Source organism: Notamacropus eugenii, chromosome 2, assembly GCF_028372415.1.
Source record: "Notamacropus eugenii isolate mMacEug1 chromosome 2, mMacEug1.pri_v2, whole genome shotgun sequence".
Lineage (NCBI taxonomy): Eukaryota > Metazoa > Chordata > Mammalia > Diprotodontia > Macropodidae > Notamacropus > Notamacropus eugenii.
In genome coordinates, this window is record NC_092873.1 from 39,831,569 (window position 1) to 39,853,057 (window position 21,489).

Here is a 21,489-nt window from a genome sequence, read left to right on the forward strand (position 1 = left end):
CACTGATGAGGAGGGAATGAGGAGGAAGAGAGGAGAAAAGAGAATCCAAAGGTTTGTCATCATAAGGCCTTCCTTTGAGGTATGGATTGGGCCAAAGTGCTGCTGAGGTACCTTCTGCTTCTAAAATTCTGTTATAAGTATTCACAGGTATTCAACTTTGCAGTTAGGAAACTCTCCATAGTCTCCCAGCTCACTGGATTTTTATGTGCCTTCCCTCTAGCACATTCTGGCTATGTGACCTTGGGCTAGTCCTTGGCCTCTGGGTGCCCCTAGAGACTTTTCAAAAAGACATTGCAGCCGCGGATCTTCACTGGGAGAGGGAGTTTCCTCAGCAGGTATTCTCTACCCTGATGAAATCAGGGGCCCAGTATAAATAAACAAATCTGATAACCTTTCTTATAATTTGGTATGCAAGAGGCCTCATTTTACCGATGAAGAGAACAGGGTCCCCAAGGTTTAGTGACTTGCCCAAGGCTGTGTGATCGTAACAGCTGCCATTTATATGTTATTTCAAAATACTTTCAATTATTGTTGTTCAGTCTTGTCTGACTCTTTGTGACCCCATTTGGGGCTTTCTCAGCAGAGGTACTGGAGGGGCTGGCCATTTCCTTCTCCAGCTTTTTACTAATGAGAAAACAGGGCAAACAGTTAAGTGACTTGCCCAGGGTTACACAGCTAGTAAGTGTCTGAGGCTGGATTTGAACTCAGTTCATCCTGACTCCCGGCCCAATGCTCTATCCACTGTGCCATTTATCTGCCCCATTTTCTATGCATCTTCCCAGTTACTCTATGAGGTAGGGGTTATCATTATTCCCTTTTCACAGATGGGGCAATTGAGGCCTGGAGAGGTGATTTGCCCAGGACTACATAGATAATAAGTGTCTGAGGCAGAATTTGAATCCGGTACTTCCTAACTTCATGTTTAGCCTACTATACACTACCCCTTCTCTCCTAGTTAGTAAGGGGCAGAGCTGGGACTCCAACTTGAGTTTTTGGAATCTGAGCCCAGAGGCCATTGTATTATATCATATATAGGATCCCTGAGCTGGACAGTAGAGCAAGGGTCACATGATAGAGCTTCAGTGGCCGTGTAGGACAGTCCCTAATATCCACCATGTGAATCTGTCACAGTACATTGGCCTGCCTTACGGCTCAGGTCCAGATTCCTTCAGTATTTATTAAACATTGATTATATGCACACACACATGCAAAGCTCAGTCATTTCCCACCTAAGGACCCAACTAAGATATTGCCCCTGTCCTTATACCCTCATGGTCCCTAAGTGAGTATGACCACATCAATCACTACTATATACAATACTGCCTGACAATCAGATAAAGCTCTGCGATCTTCATGTAGCAGGTGGCAATGGGGCCGGGCTAGGGGACTCTACATTGGGGAAGTAGGTTTGGTTACTAATGGGGCCAAAGATAACCTCATGGTTTGTACAAGTGGAATGACGTCACAGATGCAGAGAAGTCAGGAGGAAGAGCAGGGCTGGGGGAAAGAAGGGCCAGATACGTAAGGGGAGGGATTTGTTTCCCTGGAAGAATTCTTCACTCACTAAAGAGATGCCCAAGAATCTGTTCAAAAACTGAAAAGTTTGTTAATTCCACATGTTAAGAGAGGAGTCCATTTCCAAATAGTGTTTCAGGAATACATTTCTCAAGTCAAGTAGCCAGGAGAGAACTGCCTGGGTTCCTTGGGACCCATGGACGTTAGAAGAAAACAGCCGCCAGTCCTGGCCAAGGGCAGCACTGGCTGAAAGACAGTCCTGAGCACCTCAAATGTGGCACATGATGAACAGGGCAAACAGTTGGGAAAACAGATATTCTGCTGTTAGCAAACTCATCCTTCCACTTCTGGGGCCTCTAGCAGGGCTTCTTCTCTTCTGTGGACTCAGGGACCCCTGGGGCAGTCTGAGGACATTGATAGATCCTTTCTAAGAATCATGTTTGTTGCCTCCATTCATTAGGGAAAGAAATGCTTACTTTTATAGTTAGAGATGTGAAAAGAAAGGTCTAATTTTTTTTTCCTATCCAAGTTCTCAGACTCCTCTGAAATCTATCCTCAGACCCCTTGAGGTAGTATGGACTCCAAGGTCAAGAACCCCTGGCTCCTGACAATAGAGCCGCACTCACCAGTCAGGTCTACTTGGACACGGCCCCAACAGTCCACATCAAAATTGTGGGTAACTGACCTTTTCCAGTCACCAGTGGCTCTCTCACAAACAGAATTTTCCAACTCTTGATTTGTTTACTCACTTTCTGGGTTGGCTGGGGCTGCACCATCCTCACATATATAGGTGGGAGCCAGTCATCAGCCTCATTTAGAGTATTCTGGGTCTGAAACCAGTCGACCCTTGTGATAATTTCTTCCATACTTGATCCTCATACAGTGAGCCTGGGAGTGGGGTGGTCTGCCTTTCTAGGAATGACTGCGGTGCCCTTTTCAATGTCACTTCCAAGCTGGGAAATTTACAAAAGAGGCCCAGGGTTATGAAATCATGACGGCGTGTTCTGTTTTGTTAATTTGCTCAGTAGGCAGGGTTAGGGAACAGAATGGAAACTAGACAGAAGGAACTGGAAAAATGACTTAAGACAAATCTGGAGTTGCCAAATAGCCCATCCCCCGAGTAAACTGACCCCTCCCCAGTGAAATGAGATAATATATGTGAAGCCCTATGTATTTGTTAGAGAGAAGAAACCACATCAACTCTGTTTTCTTAGAATGATCTTTTTGTTCTTAATGACAACATTGCCATTAATTAAATCCCCTCCGGGAGCATCATGTGATCACTGGAAACAACAGGCATGTTCCACTGAAGCTGACTTAACAATTTAGTGGGTTGGCCCCTGGCCATGAGTCCAGAGGCTCAGACTCAGGTTCCTAGGGAAAGTCCAGCAACTTCTGAAAGAAGGCAGGTTTTTAGACCTCTGTCTTCAATCCCTTGAGGGGGTCAGTTTTTAGTTTGGGCCATTTTCTCCTTTCAGGGAACTGTACTCCAGAATAATGGCAGCCTTTGAAAGACCATCTTTCTCACTGCTCCTGCCCCATATCACATTCCAGGCATGGGATTTCTCTCAAGTTATTTATTTTTTTCTTAAAGGTTTGATGTTTTTTAAAAAATCTTACTCATTGCCCAATACTGGTTCCTCTAATGAGGCATGCCCCATTCTGTACCTGTGATTCCCAACCTCTCCGCCAAGTGGACCCTCATCCTTGGGAACTGTGCCTGGTCACTGACCTCATTCAGTGTGGTTTTCTTTTATGTTATGATTGTCTGTGGGTAAATTTTTCCCTTGGTTTGCTTATTTCACTCTGCATCACTCCACAGGAATTCAACCTGGTTATCATTTCTTACTGTTTACAGTCACATATACAATTCATTCAGCTATTTTCCAGCTGATAGATACCCGCTGGCTTTCCATTTTTTGCCACCAAAAAAATCCCATTGCTAGAAAAAGTTTTGTGCACACAAGCCTCCTTGGGACTGAAGCCAGCAGTGGGGCTGCTGGGCCCAAGGGAACTTTTTGGCCACAGTTCCACATTGTTTTAAGGGCCTCATTCTTCACTAGCAGCTCACCAGCAATCTGATGATACATTTGTTTACATTTCCTGGAGGTGTAAAGGTGCCTAGGGACTCTCTTGCAATAGGCCAGGCTGACTGTGTATTAGCTACATGCAGATGCTGTGGGCCTGTCTCTAGGCTATAGGCCCCACAGGTAACTTCAGTAAGCAGGTTTTCATTTGCTGCAATTCTTGCACCTGCTCATTCTCAGGGCCATAGTGTATGGACAGAACCTTCTCTGCCTTCTCTATCACACCCATGGCTTCGGTGACTGCAAACCTGGACCAAAAGAGGCAAGCAGAGGTTATCACTATCTCACTCTATCATGTGACTGAGCATGGCCATTTATAACTAGCCGTGGTCTAGTGGGGGTGAGGCCCTTTGGCTGGTCACTGCTTCGTTTGGGGTAGGGGTTGCCTCAGACAGTCCAGTGTGTGATAAGGCCCTCTGAGGAAGCTGGGGATGCCTATTAAGGGCCTCTTCCTTCAGGGATACAAACCCAAAGTTTCTATCTTAGCACCCTCTTTTGAGATGAACATGTCTGCTCAACATCTCATTGCCCTGCTTAAGACTGAAGTGTTCCTGTGCCCTTAGGATGGATGTCTGCCTCGATTTACTGAAACACTATCTTTTCCATTAGACCGTGAGTTCCTTGAAGGTAGGAACAATCTTTACCTTTCTTTGTATCCTCAGTGCTTAGCAGGGTGCCTGGCAAACAACAAGAGCTTAATAAATGCTGCTGACTGCAAGCTCAACTTTTATTACCCTATGCAGGCAGAAGATGGTCTCTTCACGTTCCCTTCCCACTCCTTAAGAAGCTGTGGCCCTATGACTGCACAGGTTATGAGCTCCTTCCACCCACACTGGCTGAAGCCTGTCTCTCAATTAGCCTTAGCTGGCAGAGGCCCAGGGGAATCAGTGACTGGGCCAGGTCACACAACAGCCAGAGTCCAAGGCTGGATTTGAACTCAGGTCTTTCTGACTCAAAGTCTAGCACTTTACCTATATCAAGATCTATTGTCTCTCAGAAGCAGCCTAGGAGCCTCCCTTAAAGCCTTAGCAGCACTATCTTTTTTTTTGGGGGGGGGGAGGGAGGGCTTGTTCAGAAAGGCTAAAAGTAGGGTTTCCCAGAGAAGACAGAGACAAAAAGGAAATGGAAGGTATAATTAACACCACCTTGGGTGCAGGGAAGGGGGGAACAGAAGACAGCTGAAATGAAAGGAAGCAAGGGGTGGGCTGTCTTCCATTCTGTCTTTATGTCCCTGGTGCCTTGCACAGAGAAGGCATTTAATAAATGCCCACAGGGCTGGACTGCAGCCACTAACCAGGAAGGGTCGGCAGTAGGTAGGAACGCCATATTCTTTTTGGGGAGCATAATTTGGATCTCTGAGTGCACGGTCATCTCTCTCAGCATGGTGCACAAATATTCTCATTATGTCAGAAAGAGAGACACCTCAATTCTCCCCTGAAGAGGAAATCAGAAAGCTACTCAATTTTAAAAAACTTGAAAGAACTCAGTGAAGCTTCCGGGATGGGGAAAAGGAACAAAGTGAGTCTGGCTAAGGGCACTGCCAGGTGTATGCTTGGGTGGAGGGCTGGGGTGACGTCTGAGGAGCCTTACCCATTGAAAAGGACCTGAGACAACTTGAAGAGCTCGTGGCCTATCTCCACGCTAGCTGGTCCATGCTGGGCCTCTACCACCTGCAGACTCTTTCGCAAGTGGGCTGCAGATTTGGGCCAATCCCCTGTCAGGAAACACAACCTGATTCCAGGAAGAGAATCACACTCATTCTATTACAACCCAGACTTCTCAGAGGCAGGGTGGGTGAGGGTGGACTAAAGGGGAGAAGGTCTGAGTTTAGGGGAGATATTCACTAAGATTAATCAGCAGACAGTTCAGCCAAGACAAAATAAAATGATCTGCCCCCTTTTCATGGGGAAAAGACCTACCAAGGCTGGCATATGCCTGGGCCAGGTGGTCCTCAATCTCTCCCATCAACCTGTGCTCTGAGGTTAAGAGGTTCTCAGCCTCCTGCTGGCACCCCAACAAAAGCTGGACAGCTGGAGCTATCAATGCAAACAGAAACAGTGAAAGCTTAGGACCCAGGCTCTACAGTGGCTGGTTGAGTGGGTAAAGTCTCCCACTTTCTCAACCAAGTACCCTGTTCCCTACTGGGACTGATCAGCTGCATGCAGGGAGCACACCTTTGCTTGAACAGTGGTTTGTGGTCCCACTCCAGAGTCCAGTCGGAACTCCCGCCCTACAAGGTTTCTCGATGACATGCTGCACAGCAGGGTCTCCAGCAGGCCATGATTTCTCTAGAACTTGGCCCATACCCCAATGCCCTCTGGAAGAATCCAACCCTCTGGGAGGCACAACCACACTTCTGGGAAGTTAAGTCAGTGAGTCCTTGAGATTAAAACAAATGGGAATGACGCATGGGCCCATACATGTCACAGAAAATACTTTCGTCACTGGGAGAGATGCCAGCCTGGCTGTATGAGCCATATTATCCAGCCCTTCCAATTGATAAAGCTGGTTCTGGTCTCCGTGGATGACATGGCCACCTTGTGGCTGACATAGGGATAATCCTATTAAATTCAGCAAACATTTACTGAGCCTCTGGGTGTGAACAGTATTGATGGAGGTGGAGGGGGGGGGAAGGGACTCTCACCTGTTTTGTCACCTCTGAGCAGCTCCAAGGCCACCTCTACCCGCTGTTGAAGGTCTTGTAACTGGCTCACCAGCGGAGTCTTGCTTATCACGTTCATGCAGGCTCCACTACAGCGCAAAGCGTCATCCCCCTGGGGAAGGCAGCTTTATTCTTCCTTATTTCAGTGTTACTGCAGCAGCACAATGTGGACAGCTGCTGCCAATTCTACTCAATTCAATCATTTAGCATTTAGGTACCAGGTTAGGAGGGAGGGATACAGAGATACAAAAGGAAGGTCTTTGCTCTCAAGGGGCTCACACTCAACAGGCCGCCAGTAGCCTTTTGATGCCTTTGAGGTTCTTGGCCCTGCAGGGGATAGGGAACACTGCATATTCACATCACGGAGTGCTGTTCTAGAGTGAAATAGGCTGTCTTGGAAGGCTGTTTCTATGATCTGTTCTTTAGCATTAGGTTATTTAGTTTCCAATTAATTTTAGTCTGTGCTTTGAAGGTCTTTTAACTGAATATAACTTTTACAGTATTATGGTCTGAAAATGGTATTTTTAATATTTCTCCTTTTTTACATTTGTTTGTGAGATTTTTTTATGCCTTAATACATGGTGAATTTTTTTGAAAGTGCCATGTACAGCTGAGAAAAAGGTATACTCCTTTCTATTCCCATTCAATTTTCTCCAGAGCTCTATCATATCTAATTTGTCTAAAATTCCTTTCTTCTCCTTAACAGGCTGTCTAGAAAGGGAATGACTTAGTCTTTGAAGAAGGTTTTCAAGTAGATCCTAACTGACCACTGCATGGAGATGCTGTGGATTCTTGTTGAGGTAACAGTTGGATGAGGGAGACACGGGTTCAGAGGAAAGAGTGCTGGATATGGAGAGAGAGAGAGCCTGAGTTGGAATTATACTTTAGCTACTTACAACCAATGTAGCCTTGGGTAGGTTTCTTAACTCCTTTGTGTTTTAGGTTTCCTCATTTGTAAAATGAGGCAGCTGGACTTGATAGTTCCTTCCATATCTAAAGCTCTATTTCACAAAGTAGGCTGAGTCTTGGAGGTCCCTTCCAGCTCTGAGTGTTTGTATCCCTCCTCTAAGGACAGTCCAAGGTGGCTACCACTTAGAGATGGCTTTTTTGAACCGATTCTTCTAGCCCAGACCAGCTATTCCTTTCAATTGCCACAGACCTTTTTCTTCTCACTTCCTAAACTCTACGTGACAGTTTTGTTTTTTCAACATGGGCAAGTGACAGCCTGAATGTCACTAGAAAGCATTTTTAGGTAAGTGGGGTAAATGAGGGGTGGGCTCCTGTTTGGTAGTTTTCTAATACTCCATAAGATGACAGATCTTAGAGGTGGAAGGGGTTTCAGAGACCATCCACTCCAATCCTCTCGTGGGTGGGGGAGAAGGCAGTAGAATGTAACATAGCCAGGATTAGAACCCAGGTCTTTTGACTCCAAATCCGCTGCCTTCTCATTATACTTTACCAATCAGTGCCTTGCTTCACTAAAGCACCTACCAACATGCCCGATGAACCAAGTAGGGGAGAAAAGCTTCTGCTGTGCCCTTGGGCAGGGCGGTGGAGTGAATGCTAGATCTAGAGGCAGGAGAGCCCTGAGTAAGTGTCCCACCTCTGACAGCCATTGGCTGTGATCACAGGCAAGCCTTCTTCTGAGTTTAGCTTTCCTTTTCTGTAAAACAAGTAATGATTGTCCCCAAAGGAGAGCATCATATAGTTTGTGGTGAGGATTAATGAGAATGTACATGAAGGATTTTGTGAGCCTTAATGCACTATGTATCAGCTATTTATTGTTATTACTAGTGGGAGAATCTGGGTGGGCCTTGTGGAGAGTCACCTTAACAGCCAGGGAAGGTTTCCCACCCAAGAATTCCAGCCATGCCCTGGAGCAGAGAATAGTATGTCAGGCACAGACCCAAGGAGGAGGAAAGGTACCTGAAGAGCTGCCCTGCAGGTGGGGCATCGGAACCCGCCTTGCTTTGGTGCTCCGCTAGCCCGATGTGCCTCTTCATCCTCACAAGCCTGGCAGCAGCAGTCAAAGAAATACTGACATCTCAGCTTCTGCTGCCGTGTGGCAACATCCATGCGGCATGCGTGAGGTCCTGCCATGAGACCCAACCAAGAGGGGGGTATGAAAGGGAGGGAAAAGGCCAGAGCACATTGACCCTGGCCCAGCAAACAGCCTGTGACAACCCTTTCCCTTTGGGAGCCCCCACAGCCAAACACTGAGGGAAGGATTCAGGAGAATACAGGCTCCAGGGTCACTACAAAGAAGGAGCCAAGGGGGCACTTGTCCAGACCACTTTCAGAAAAGAAGGCATGTGGTAAGGAATATGCAGGTGATGTGCAGGGATAGGGTACAGGCTGGGTGATGAGGGGGTCAGTGAAGGAGACCTCTCAAACCCTTCTTCCTGGCTGCGTCAGGCTTGCCATCCTACTGAAGTGCAGATGGGAGAGGGCCTCTTGGGGCTCCTTCCTCTCAGGAAAGGCAGTAGGGGGGTGGCTCACCATAACAATGGAGGATCTCTTGCCCGCATGCAATGAGCTGTGATGCCTGGACAGTGCCCATGGAGCCCCTGAAGGCCAGACTGGTGTTGGGGCTGCATGAGTGGTTCAGCAGGCTGATGACAGGGAAGAAGCCTGTGGCAAGGCGGACCTGCCTTTGCTCTGTCACAAGGTCCCCATCAGATCCTGAAAATGTCGGAGGAAAAGTGACGACCACATCAGGACACCAGTTCTAGCCCAGCTACCCATTTCTCAGAAGATGGAGATAGGAAACTGGGACTTTAGCCCATATGACTCATGTCTTTATAAGCGGATCCAGTATAAATAGGAGGGAACATGATTCACAGCATTCTCTTGTCCCCAGGAGGCAAAGGGAATGAACACATATAAAGCAAAAGTCTCCTGGAATCTTGGAAGCCTAATCATTCCTCTTCATTACCATGAAGAGGAACTCAAAGATTAAAATATCTTAAATAATAATCAAAAAGGAATTATCAGCAGGGAAGCTTCCTGCCTAGTGGTATGAGGATGTTCATGAGGGTACAAAGACCAGAGCAACTGTCAGGATTATTTCTCAGAGATGTTCCAAATCATTGTAAGGAGAATGCTTTGATTTATCAGACATTTGGTTAGTTAATTTAATAAGTGTCCTAGCTGCTGTCCAAGTACATTTTTCACATGTGTGGATTAAATAGATGAAAGAATCCCAGGTCTTTTGCAGAAGCTTAGTGATAAGGGACCACAGAAAGGAAACCATTTAGTCTAGGGGTGGGGAGCCTGTGGCCTCACATGTGGCCTCAAAGCTACAGATTCTCCATCCCCAATCTAGTCCAACCCATCCCTGCCCCCAAATTCCTTCTAGACCATCAATGACATGGCCACCTGGCCTCTGCCGGATGCCCAGAAGTCAAGGAGTCTGCCACCTCCCAAAGCAACCCATTCCCCTTCCAGATAGTGCTAATTATTAGGAATGCTTTCCTCTGGAAGGTCCATCTCTGTCCCTAACTTCCACCCATTGCTCCCAGTCTAGATCAAAGTGAAATGTCAAGAGGAAAGAGGTTATTTCTCATGACAGCCCTTCAGATATTTGATGATCTGAAATGAAATTCTTCTTACTTTTCTCCCCTCCAGGCTTACAAAATCTGATTCTTTTGCTGTGTCCTTGTATACCAAGGTTTTGAGTCCCCACACCATCTTGGCTGACCTTTCCTAGGCTCTCTCTAGCTTGTGATGGCTTTCAGAGAATAGAAATGAGCACTCCACAGGGGGTTTGGTCCAGGCAAAGCATGGTAACACTACTGTCTGCTTTGTTCTGGACACTACCTTCCTTCACATCACACTGTTGGCTCAGTTGTGCTTGCAGTCAATTAAGACCCTGAGATCTTCTTCACACAAGCTGCCTTCCTGTCTAGACATCCTATCCCTGGGAAACTGGTTCTTTGAAACCAAGTAGAGGGTTTTATGCTGACTCCTATATATTTCATCTAATTAGACCTGACATTGTTCAAGTCTGTCACAATCAGTTGGGATCCTGATTCTGTCATTCAACGTGTTTGATCACCTCTCCTACCTCATGCCATCTACAAGTTTGACAAGCATGCTCTCCATACCTTCATAGTGATAAAAATGTTGAACAGTAGAGGGCTAAGTATAGATCTGCTTGGCATATTCTTGAGATATCTCCCTCTAAGTGAACGGCAAGGTGACTGGGTTGACTCATTCAATCCGTTTCAAAAGCTACTAGGTTCTGTGTGTCTACCCAGCATCTGGCTGGGAAATCAGTTTAACATCAGTTCTCCCTGAAAGAAATCTTAGCCCTCATACTAGCTGAGATGCTCTGATGTTTAAACCATCTCTTAACTTATCTGAAGGTCATTTCTCTGGCAAGATGACTATCCAGAAGAACACGGTCAACAACAAGGCCAAAGACCCATGAAGAGCCAGAACAGATGTCGCAAAATGCTGACGAGGAAGCTCATGTTCTTTCCTCACAGGGGAGTACTTCCGACAGAGCTGGAGCGAGGTATCTGGATGCCGGAATCAAGGTCTGAAACCTGTGTTCCTTATGCTGGGCCTCACTGACCACAGGAAGCAGTCTGTAGGTTTTGCTGAGACCCAGGCTACTGGACATCATAAACTAAATGCTGTCACATCACAAAGAATGGAATTTGCTGGCATTAAAAATGTTTATTTATAAAAAGCAATAGTCAAAAGCATCCCTCATTGAGTGTATTCTAGGTGACCACCCACTAACCTTACCCGTCCCTACTCTTGGATCTGTCTTCAGGCTCTCATTCCCAAACTGTTTACTCATTCTAGACATAATTCTAACAAGTTTGTTTAAACTCTTTTCTCAGGTCAGTGCACATAAAAGCAGCAAATCAGCGAGGGGAACAGTTGCTTAAGGCAGGCATGCTGGAACCAAGAAAGGGAGGAAAGAGAACAACTCTAATTGACACAAGACGGAGCAGGAGTCCTATCCAAGGCAGGCAGATATTTTCGGCAGTTACTTTAGAGTAACGTCTCACTTTTCAGAGGTCAGTTAGCTAGCAACCTCAATTATCAGAATCCAGCTGGGGGCCAGGATCATAGGAAGGCAAACGGCCCAGAGGGCACTGCTGTATTACCTGACAGTACATTAATAGATGTGCATAAAGCTGACCCCTAGTCATCAAGAAAAGGTTATGGCTTGTTCGGCTTCCTCTGCTTAAACAACCAGAGGAGAACGCGCATTGGAAAGATTTCTATCCCCAGTGGCTGGCTCTGAATGAGGCCTTTCTCACATAAGTCAGGGCAGGGCCCACAGCTTCCCTCAATGGTCAGTTCCACTAGTTGGGGGTTGTGGGAAGACAAAGGTGAGTGTGATTCCCAGAGACTCCAAATAATGCATTTTATTGGAAATGTCCCACTAATTTTGTCTCCTAAGGTGACAAATAAGCATCTACTTGACTGATGGGAATTTTGTCTCCTCTCCTCTTCCCTGGAGGTGCTAATGAGCTGAGAAAATGCTCCAAGGCAGGCATGGCCAGTGCCCAGTCTGGAGGAGCAGCCTCTGAAGAATTCCAAGTGGACTAGCTAGTGATAGCTGACAATCGACAGGAAAACAGTTGCTAAAATTTTCTCTAAAAACATCACACTCCAGTCAGAGATATCAGCTTTGCAAATTATTTATGGATTCTCCCCAACAGGAGTGGGTTTAGGAACAGAAATGAGTGTCAGCTGGGTGTGTCTGATTGCGTTCCAAAAAACGTGATTTAGAAATCGTCCATCATCCTGCTTTTGGCTGAGTCACGCCTCCCTTCCGTCAGAACACAGAAGGGCAGGACGTGGTGGGCTAACAGGAAGCCCGGGGGAACTTTCAGGCTGTGACCCAGGTCACTTCAGCTTTCTGAGCCTCAGTTTCCTCTTCTGTAAAATGGGCACAAGGCTCTACCTACTTGTCTGTGAGGGAAGCATTTTGTAAAGTATGAAGGGATGCATCAGAGGGCTATTGTAATATGGACAGGAGAAGTTGGAAATGCTTGTGGAAGGCTGACAGAATACATTAACCTCCCTTTAAGAAAGCAACATGAAAATAGGGACTGAATATAAAAAAGAAATTGAGGGAAGAGTGATTTCTTGACTTTTCCAAAGGCAGTGGACCCTGAAGAAGCCGAGAGAATGAGAGAGAGAGAGAGAGAAAGAGAGAGAGAGAGTGAGCCCACACAGACCCTGCTCTCCAAGAGGCATCTGTGTATCAGGGAGGAGGGGCAGAGAGAGTGTGAGGTGGAGGCAAGGAGGTGGGCAGAGCAGTGGCATGTTCACAGAATTATGACCATTAAGGAAGACCTATCTAAGAATCTAAGAGCAGTGGAAAGATGTAGGACAGATGATTCTCACCTCAGGCGACCAGAAAAACCTTCAGAGAGAGAGAGGATGACAGGGAGAGGAGGGGGGAAAAAGAGAGGAAAAACAGATTTTTGTCAAGTAAAGATAAAGAAAGAAAATGGTTAAAAAAAAAGGGGGGGGAAGGGGCCCCAAGCTGGGCCTAAAGGGAAGGCAGGGACAGGAGGTTATTGTAAGCACAAGAGATGGAATAAGCCAAGGCACAGAGATGGGGGGACAGGGCAGGATGACAACAGCGGAAGGTCAGTCCTTCAGTCTGGCTGGTGGAGTAAGTAAAGAACTGGAGAGAAGGACCAAAACAAAGCATGGAGGGCTTTAAATGTCAGGGTCAGGAATTTATACTTTCACCAACAATGGAGAGCCACTGAGAGTTTCTAAAGAGAGAAATGACATTATCAGAGAAGTTTAATTCTGTAATTCTGTTGTAGAATTACCAGGGTGTAATGATGACTATGAATGTGTCATAATTATCTAACTCTCAGAGAGGGGTCAAGATGGTAATCTGGGTGGTGTGGAGAGACTGGCTTCAAGAGTCCAGGAGATCCAGGGGGCGGTTGTGAGAGGGGGGCAGATGGGTGAGAGCAACAGCATGGATGACTTCTGGCTGTGGGAGGGGAGGGAAAGAATGAGAGGGAGGTTTCCCTGGTACCTAGCTTTGGAATCAGAGGATCTGGGTTGAACCCTGGCCCTACTAATTGTTACTTGTCACCTCCCCCTTTTTCGGCTCAGTTTCCTCATCTGCAGAATGAATAGGCAAGCCTAGATGGTCCCTGGGAACCAGAGAGGCAGCTTTGCAAAGAAGCCAGAGAGCTCATCTGGAAATTAGGAACAAGTGGAGTCCTGTCCTGCCTGGAGTATTTCTACAGCTGTAAGACCAGAGGCAAGTCACATGGTCTGACTTGGGTTTGCCATCTGTAAAATGGGGCTGATACCATTGGCTCCATCTGTCTCAGAGTTGTTGGGAAAACTGGATGAGCTAATTTTGGTTATGTGAAGGCCTTGCAAGTGATACACCAAGTGCTGTCATCAATGGTGACCTCTCAAGCAAGCCCTCTACTGCCTTTAAGAAAAGATTTAACTGATAGAAAGAATTATACGAGCTTAGAAGGCACACATGGAAGGCAAAGTGGGAATCCAGGCTACAGACTGCCCCCCAGTCATGGGGAAGGAAAGGGGAGTGAGGGGAACCCTTAGGGGGATCCCATTGAGCTGGGACCTCTTCTTGGGAGTCATAAAAGGCTGGAAAGCTGGTAGGGGTCTTGGAGAGAGATGTCCAGAGACATGACCTTCCCAAGGTCACTCTGCTGGCTGGTAAACAGAGACCGGGCCAAGCCTGAAGACTCAGTGGGCTTAGCAGACCTCCAAGCCAGGGACTAGCTCTTTCCCCTGGGACAACAACATTTCTGCAAGAATTTCATGAACAGGACTTTTGCAAATAGAACAACAAATGCTTCTAAGGTTCTTTGTCAAAGTCTCTCTCTTATTTAACACTTTAATCCTCCTTCTGTGTTACTAATGACACAGCTGCTAATGAAATTCAATGAGAACACTAAATTGGGAGGTGTTGGAGCCCCAGTGAAATAATAAAAAGGGATAAACCCAAGATTAGAAATATGGGCAGATTAAAACCAAATTAGATTTAATTAGAAAATGCAAGTGAATATACCCAAGGAAAAAACCCCAAACCTCTGAAAATCTACTCAGTGGCTGCTGCTTGGAAAACAGGGATGGCTCAGGAAGAGGTGGAGGCCGGGAGGCAGTGCTGGAGGGCAGAGCAGGATGGGAAGGCCATGGCTACCGGGGGCTTCAGTTCTGGATGCTCAGCTGGCCAGGAAGTGAGGCAAAGTCTCTGGGGAGACACCTCTGTACACCACCAAAGCCCCTTCTGCCAGGTAAAAACCTTTCTACAGATGAGGAAACTGAGGCTGACAGAGGTGGGCCAACCTGCGTATGGTCACACACCAAGGTAGGATTTGAACCCAAATCTTCCTGATTCAGGAAGCCCTTATCCAGGACTGTACCCACTAAACCACACAAGCTCTATTCTAATTCCAGCACAAAGTTTACCTCCCCCCACACCAATGTACCTCCTAACAGTGCTGGCATTGTTGCATTACTTTGTTGACTCCTCTGATCCCTTTCAAAGGTTTTTACAATGTTTCTAATTTCCTTTAGAACCCTGCTCAAGTACCACCCAAACTAGTCTCTATTGGCTTGATACCTGTGTACAGCACTGGCTAGGCTCGATCCAGGGTGGAGCAGAAGCTCTCAGAGGGCAGGGCCCAGCACACAGGGTGCCTAGAACATAGTATGTGCTTAAGCAATTCTTGCTGATTGACTGATAGCTATGCTAGGAGGTAGGTGAGAAGGAGAGACATGCTTCTCTCACTTTTCTAGAAGGCAGAAAGGTCCTTTGCTAAGATCAGAAAGTCAGTGGAAGGAACGGGATCTAAACCTGGGTCAGCACTTACTAAAGGCTCTTTGTTCCCTCTCCCTCCCTTCCACTCTTCATCCCTCCCCTCCTTTCCTTCCTTTTTTCTGTATTTCATTCCTTTCCTTCTCCCTCCCTCCATTTCTTTCTGTCCCTCTCCCTCTCTCCTTTCCTTCTCTCTTTCCACTTTCCTTCCTCTTCTTCTCCCCCTTCCTTCCCTGCCCTGGGCTCTTCCAGAACGCTTGGCTGTCTCTTTCCTGGATGCTCTCCTAAGCTGACTTTCTTGTCAGTCACTCCATAAAGACCAAGATGGGAAAACAAAAGCCTCCTGGAACGTCCTGCTTACCCACTTACCCGCCTCCTGAAGGGCAGTCACTCCCTGGGCATTACAGTGCAGCTGCAGCATGTGCCTCAGCATGGCCACTGCCCAGATGCTGGGCCCTGGGGATGCCTCTGTCGGCAAGGCTGCCTCCTGCTCCGAGGGTCCCTGCCCCAAAAGCGGGGAAGGCCAGTAGGCTTCTCCCAGCTTCTTGCACAAGGCCACGATGCTCAGGCCACAGAGAAACTTGTGCTCTGGGCTGTGCTTTTCAGTGTGGGGCATGAGGTGGAAGACAGCATAGTAAGAACTTTGATAACTGCCATTCCTGTCGCACCCAGGAACTGGTGTCCCAGACGCACCCTGACTTTGGTCCCCTTCTTCCAGGGTGGGCTGGGCATTTGGTTTCTCCACTGGAGGGTGGCCTTCACATAGAGAAACGGCTTCAGAATTCACTGTTCCCTGAAACATCTTTACCAGTTTGCCAACAAGCTCAAATCCAGCTAGGAGGACTGTCCTTAGTGCCACGTGGCAAAAGACTCCTAGGATGAGAAGTGTCCCCCCCAGGGAACACTCTGTCCTGTGATAGCGCTCCCAGGCCAACTGCATACACTGCTGGCTGCAGTACTTAGCATAGCTGCATCCCTGACAGGGAATCGAAGCCACAATGGGTTTCAAACAGCAGTGACAATGAAGGTCCCCATGGGCAGCTCTGCTGTCTCGCTTGGCTTCTGGGCCAAGCCGCAGCCACAGAGTCTCCCCAGGATTGAGGACACTCACAAAAGCCTCCTCTTTCACTAGGAGTTCTCCTGGAAGAATATCCTTAGTGGCGATCAGATAGCGTCCTCTGGAAGGGTCACTGCACAAGGCCACAGATGACGCTGCACTGGGAATTCGTTCATTCTTGGTCCTCAGAGTGACCTCCTTGAAGGTGTGTGCTGGCGCAACGAGATCAGCTTCTGCAGGGCCCGTGTCCTCCAGCCCCCTTGTTTTCATATGGTAAAGCCTTCTCTGCAGGGCCTGGAGATGTGGAGCATCGGTGCTGGTCTGCTGAGCTGCCACCTTCTGCTCCAGGTCATGGATGGCCAGGGAGGCCTCCTGTCGCCTGCCCAGGGCCACAAGGCACTCGGCCTTGCGCAGCATCAGTTTGGGCTGTAATCTTTCTGGGTACCCATGCATTTGGGCTCTCTCAATGTCTTCCAGACAAGTCTAAAATTAGAGAGGAAATGGGAATGACTCCTGCTCTGTGTGGGGACAGGGGGTACCTGCAACTCTACAAATGCTTTAGAGGCAACCTTGTGTGGGAAACAAGGAAGTCACATTGTCAGGGGACAGTGGCTCAGGAGATTCAAAGTTTGGAATACTATAAGAAGCTTGTCTTAACTCTGAACATGTTGTAGTCTTTCCAGTAGCCAGGCTGGAAACAACTACCTGCTCCTTCAAGGGAAGGAACGTAGAAGGCTCTCCCTCCTCTGAACTCCACTGTAATAAATTTTCCTTGAGACCTTTTTGTGTATCAAGTGCATCTCTAACACTTGGTTTCTCCCAGCATTACCAAACCTGCCAGGATAATAGAACAGGACCTTTCTTTGGATAAACATATGTCACATGAGGTGTCTGCCTTAAAGCAAACAAACCATCCTTGCAATGAGTGTGAGGAAGCCCTGCCCAAGAAGCCACAGGGGCATCCTGTTGCCTCAAGGAGAAAAGCCAGTCTCCTCTGCTGGGCACAGTCTGGCTCCAGCCCCTCTCTCCAGGAGGATTACCCATGATTCCCCCTCAGGCACTGAGTGTTCTGGCTAATACTGCTTCCTGAACAGGACACTCCAAATCTGGCTCCCTCCCAAGCCCAGGAAGCTCTCTGTCCTCAGCTCTGAGAATTCCTCCTCCCTCCGGGTGGCCCAAGGTCAGCCTCTCCTTTCCAGACTTCCTGACCACACTCTGCCCTGCCCTTGGTAGCCTGCTCTGCCCCACTGAGCCCAATTGGCCTTGGCTTATCTATGAACAGGCTGGATCCTTCAGTAGATCATAAGCTCTCTGAGAACAGGCACAATCTCACTTTTGCATTTGTAGCTCTAGTACAGGGTGGGAGTGGGGGAGTGGGGGACAGAAGGTGCTTAATAAATGATTGCTGACTGATTCTCTCAACCATGAGAATTAATTTCTGCCCAAAGTAGATTTTTTAAAAAATGCCATTCATGTGTGACAATCTTGTATGAGCTTATTGTTTATTTCTTAAAGTTGCTTGCCTGGCCACTCCCCCACTGACCCCACTTTTGTAACAAAAATAGCTAAGCAGAGTTAACCCACAAAGTGATCGTCACCACATACTCCATCCGCCTGTTTTTTCCCAAGTTGCTCATTTTGTGGATTTTAGGAGAGGTTCCAGTCACTTGCCAATAAGATGGTATCCCCAAAAGTACATTGGTAAGACTTTCTTTCTCGAGAAATGATCTGTTACAGGGAAGGGAACGCCCCTGTCGGCTTGGACAATCTTTTGGCCCCTTCTAGTGGTTCTAGGCTATCCAAAACCTCTCATGTCACAAAGCGACTTAGATGATCTCCAGTAATGAAACGCTCAGTATCTGCTAGGTAGGTTCTCATATGTGGGGAAACCGCCCCCAGCCCAGTTAGGCATCCACCCTTCCTTAACCAAGACTATGACAGAGGACTGCTAACACCAAGGCCGCTCCATTCTCCAGGGCCCTGGCTCCAAATGCCCAGAGTAGCCACAGGCTGAGGGAGGCTTCTGTATGGCCCAGCTGTAAGCTGTATGCCAGATGAATAGAGCCACAGCAAATTCATGGGCTTAGAGATCTGAGCTGGAAGGGACATTGGTGACCTGAAGGTCATCGTCCTCCTCGTTTTAAAGATGAATCAACCTAGATGCAGCGAGGTAAGGTCAGTCAGCTAGGGGCGTGCCCCTTTAATCCAGGGACACCGGTCTCTTGGCTGTTCCATGAAGAGGACTCTCCATCTCTTGGCTCTGGACATTCTCTCTGGCTGCCCCCCATGCCTGGAACATTCTCCCTCCAACTGCTGACCTCCTTGACTTCCTTTAGTCTCAACTAAAATCCCTACCACCTCCAACTCCTCTTACTTCCAGGGCCTTCCCTCTGTTAATTATTTCTTACTTATCCTGGGTAGATCTTGCTTTGTGTCCTTGTTTGCATGTTGTCTTCCCCATTAGATAGAAAGTCCCTCGAGGGCAGGGGCTTTTTGCCTCTTTTTGTATCCCTAGTGCTATGTACAGTGCCTGGCATGTACTCTTAATTAATGTTTGCAGACTGACCTACTGATGGAAGTGTCTGAGGCAGGCTTCAAACCAACACCTTCCTGACCTCAAGTCTGACGCTCTATCCACTGCACCCTGCCTTAGTAGATGCTTCAGGGAAGGCTCTGGATGCATTTCATGCTAAAGGCCTCCAAGAACTCACCCCTCATAGTCAGCTTTCCTCCTAACAGTCCTACCCTGGAGGTGGGCCTGGTGTCACCAATCCAATTTACAAGGGGCAATGGGGGGCAGAGGTGGTATGACTCACCCACGGTGCCCCGATACTTCTGCAGGCAGTATCTGAATCACAGTCTTCCACTCTCCAATTCAGTGGGCCTCTCCTCCCCAGGCCCCTACTACACTGTGCTGCTGCTCAGGTGCCAGAAGCCATGTCTGATTCTGTCTAGGCCTGGTCCCGTGGGAACCAAAGACTAAAAGAGAGCTGCTTCCCTTTGATGGGAAGTACTTGTTTGATGAAGGAGTTGAGGAAATCTCAGACAAAGAAAGGCAGAGAGATCAGAGCCTCTGAAGCTACAACCGAACCTCAAGAGTCTTGCAAAGGTTCAAACCTCTTTTCTTCTTTGCAGGCCAGGAAGAGTGGTAGGCAGAGCTCCTAGGGCCCCCACCAAAAGGACCACCATGCACCACCATGCATCTACGAAGGGAGGGCAGAACAACCTCTTCCCTCTCCTGCCTCCAGCAGCTAACCCTCTAAGGAGAATCCTGCAGCAGACTGCCCCCTTCCTGGTCCTCTTGCACACCTTGGGTGTGCCCCTTATCCCCAAACCCTACAGGCCACATTATTGTTGCCTTGCTGCCAAAAATAGCAGGCCATTTAGGATATACCTGCCAGGAAAGAGAATTGGGTTCTCCTCCCCCCCATTCCTTCAGAGGCTTTCCTGGCATTCATGACCTTGGAGCACAGAGTTTACTGAAGTCTTCTTAACTCCAGGGTAATAAAAGCCCTTCTCTACCAATGATAGCAGCCAACTTGGTACTCACCTCATACTGAGCCAGATGGAAGAAGGCTGCAGAACGATTGGCAAAACACAAGGACATTTCCTGAGTGTGGGGTCTAGCGTGGGATGTTCCCTGCAAGAGTGAGAAGGAGATGCTGGTGAATGGAAAGAGCTTTATCAGGGGACCAAGGCTGGAGTTCCAGGCCCACTGCTCCTTGTCAATGTACACATTTGGGCAAAATCTTTCATCTTTCTTCAGTGGGCAGCCCAGCCCAGCTAAAGAGCCATGCTGTGGGATCCACAGAGGTAAGAGTTTTTGCTTTTCACTTTGTATCTATAGCACTTAGCACAGTGTCAGGCACTTAGGAAGTGATCGATAAATGCTTGTTAGAAATAAAAGCCGCAGAAACAACTGCAAAGTATTAACATTACCAACTGACTAGTTTTCAGAAGGTTGGGAAAGCTGTTTGCTTCTCCATTTAATGTTTCCTTTTATTTTGTATTTTTCCCTTGAGCTCCACCTGTCCCCTTTTATGTGTCATGTATTTAGAGTGGGAGTGGAAAGACAGATAGACTTGGGGGCAGGCGAGACCTGGGTTTGACTCTTGACTTTACCAAGTGAATGTGGGTAAGTCTCTTCCATTGTCTAAGCCTGCTTTGTCATCTGTAAAATGGGAGTAAATCACCCCTAAAGCATCAATCTCACAGCACTGCTGGGAAGTAGGACAAAATTGTGAAGTACTTTGCAAAGTTTCAAGTGCTATGTTACTGTCTGCTATTATTAGTGGGCAGATCTCATCCTCCATGGCCCCCGTAGAATCGGGTCCGTTTCAATTCAAGCTCATGTCTCCACATACAAGCCAGTGATTGGCCAGAAGGCAGACAATCAGCATTAGACACTGATCCATTCAGGATACCCTTCTGGGTCTTTCTACGTCTGTATAGAAACAGACAGGAGGATGACCCCCAAGGTAAGTCATACAAAAATGACAGATGGAAGCATACTTTTTGTTACTTTATTTTTCTTGAGGGTGTTTTGGTTTTTTTTGGTGTATGTTTTCTTTCACAACATGACTAATATGGAAATGTTTTGCATGACTGCACATGCATAACCTATGCCGAATTTCTTGCCTTCTCAATGAGGGGGGAGGGAGGGAATTTGGAACTCAAAGTTTTAAAATTGTTTTTATATGTAATTGGGGAAAAATAAAATACTAAATTTTAAAAAAAGGAAAAAATGGATCCCTTGAAGGTACAGTGGGCAAGAGGGCTAGTCACAAAAAGCTGTGAGGTTGGTATGGTTCCATGGAGGGCCCATCTGCTGGGGCAATTCTGAAAATAATACTCTGAGCAAACGGAAAGGTCTGTCAGTACAAATAGCCAACAAGATTCCTCTGCTTTTAGAGGGGCCATGGATACCACTGCCAAAAGAAACTCTGTAGTGATGAGAGACACAGCCAGCAGTCCTAGAGCCTTGGGCTTTTAGAGCAACGTCAGGACCAAGGTAAGGACAGTCAGTCCACTTTCCACAATCTTGGCTTAACTTCCTGCCCTGTTCCTGAAGGGATTGGGAGGGAGTTCCTCAGGGTGCTGCTGACTTCCACTCTCTCCCACATTTAATATTCTGATCCGCAGCTCAATCCACTAATTGCAAAGCCAAATCCTCCCACAATCTAGAATCTCCTGGACCTTATACTCTTCCCTCACTTAGGCAGGAGGTGATGAATGGTTTTGGGAATCCTAGTGGGGTACACTGGCCAGAGAGACAAGAAACATGGAAGATGAGGCAAATTTTCCAGGTCCATGAAAGAGCCAGGATATCTGTGAGTGAATCTGATCACTAGCCACTATGGAAATATCCTGA

The 21,489-nt window shown here is 47.4% G+C and overlaps 1 protein-coding gene across 4 annotated transcripts in view; it reads right to left on the reverse strand.

The window, feature by feature from the left end:
- The window catches only part of SMYD4 (SET and MYND domain containing 4), a 33,642-nt gene that overhangs the window by 2,094 nt on the left and 10,059 nt on the right, over positions 1-21,489 (reverse strand). The window contains exons 4-11 of one of the 4 annotated variants that reach the window (XM_072639948.1): positions 19,669-19,758; positions 15,431-16,601; positions 8,764-8,946; positions 8,191-8,357; positions 6,247-6,376; positions 5,522-5,638; positions 5,193-5,316; positions 2,721-3,850 (exon numbers count right to left, since the gene is read on the reverse strand). In XM_072639948.1, coding sequence (XP_072496049.1) covers positions 3,706-3,850; positions 5,193-5,316; positions 5,522-5,638; positions 6,247-6,376; positions 8,191-8,357; positions 8,764-8,946; positions 15,431-16,601; positions 19,669-19,758 — 2,127 coding nt within the window. In that variant the 3' untranslated portion in view covers positions 2,721-3,705. Of the gene's footprint in view, positions 1-2,720; positions 3,851-5,192; positions 5,334-5,521; positions 5,639-5,776; positions 5,982-6,246; positions 6,377-8,190; positions 8,358-8,763; positions 8,947-15,430; positions 16,602-19,668; positions 19,759-21,489 lie in introns of those variants that run through there. The other 3 variants (XM_072639949.1, XM_072639950.1, XR_011973888.1) reach the window with 3 other exon arrangements.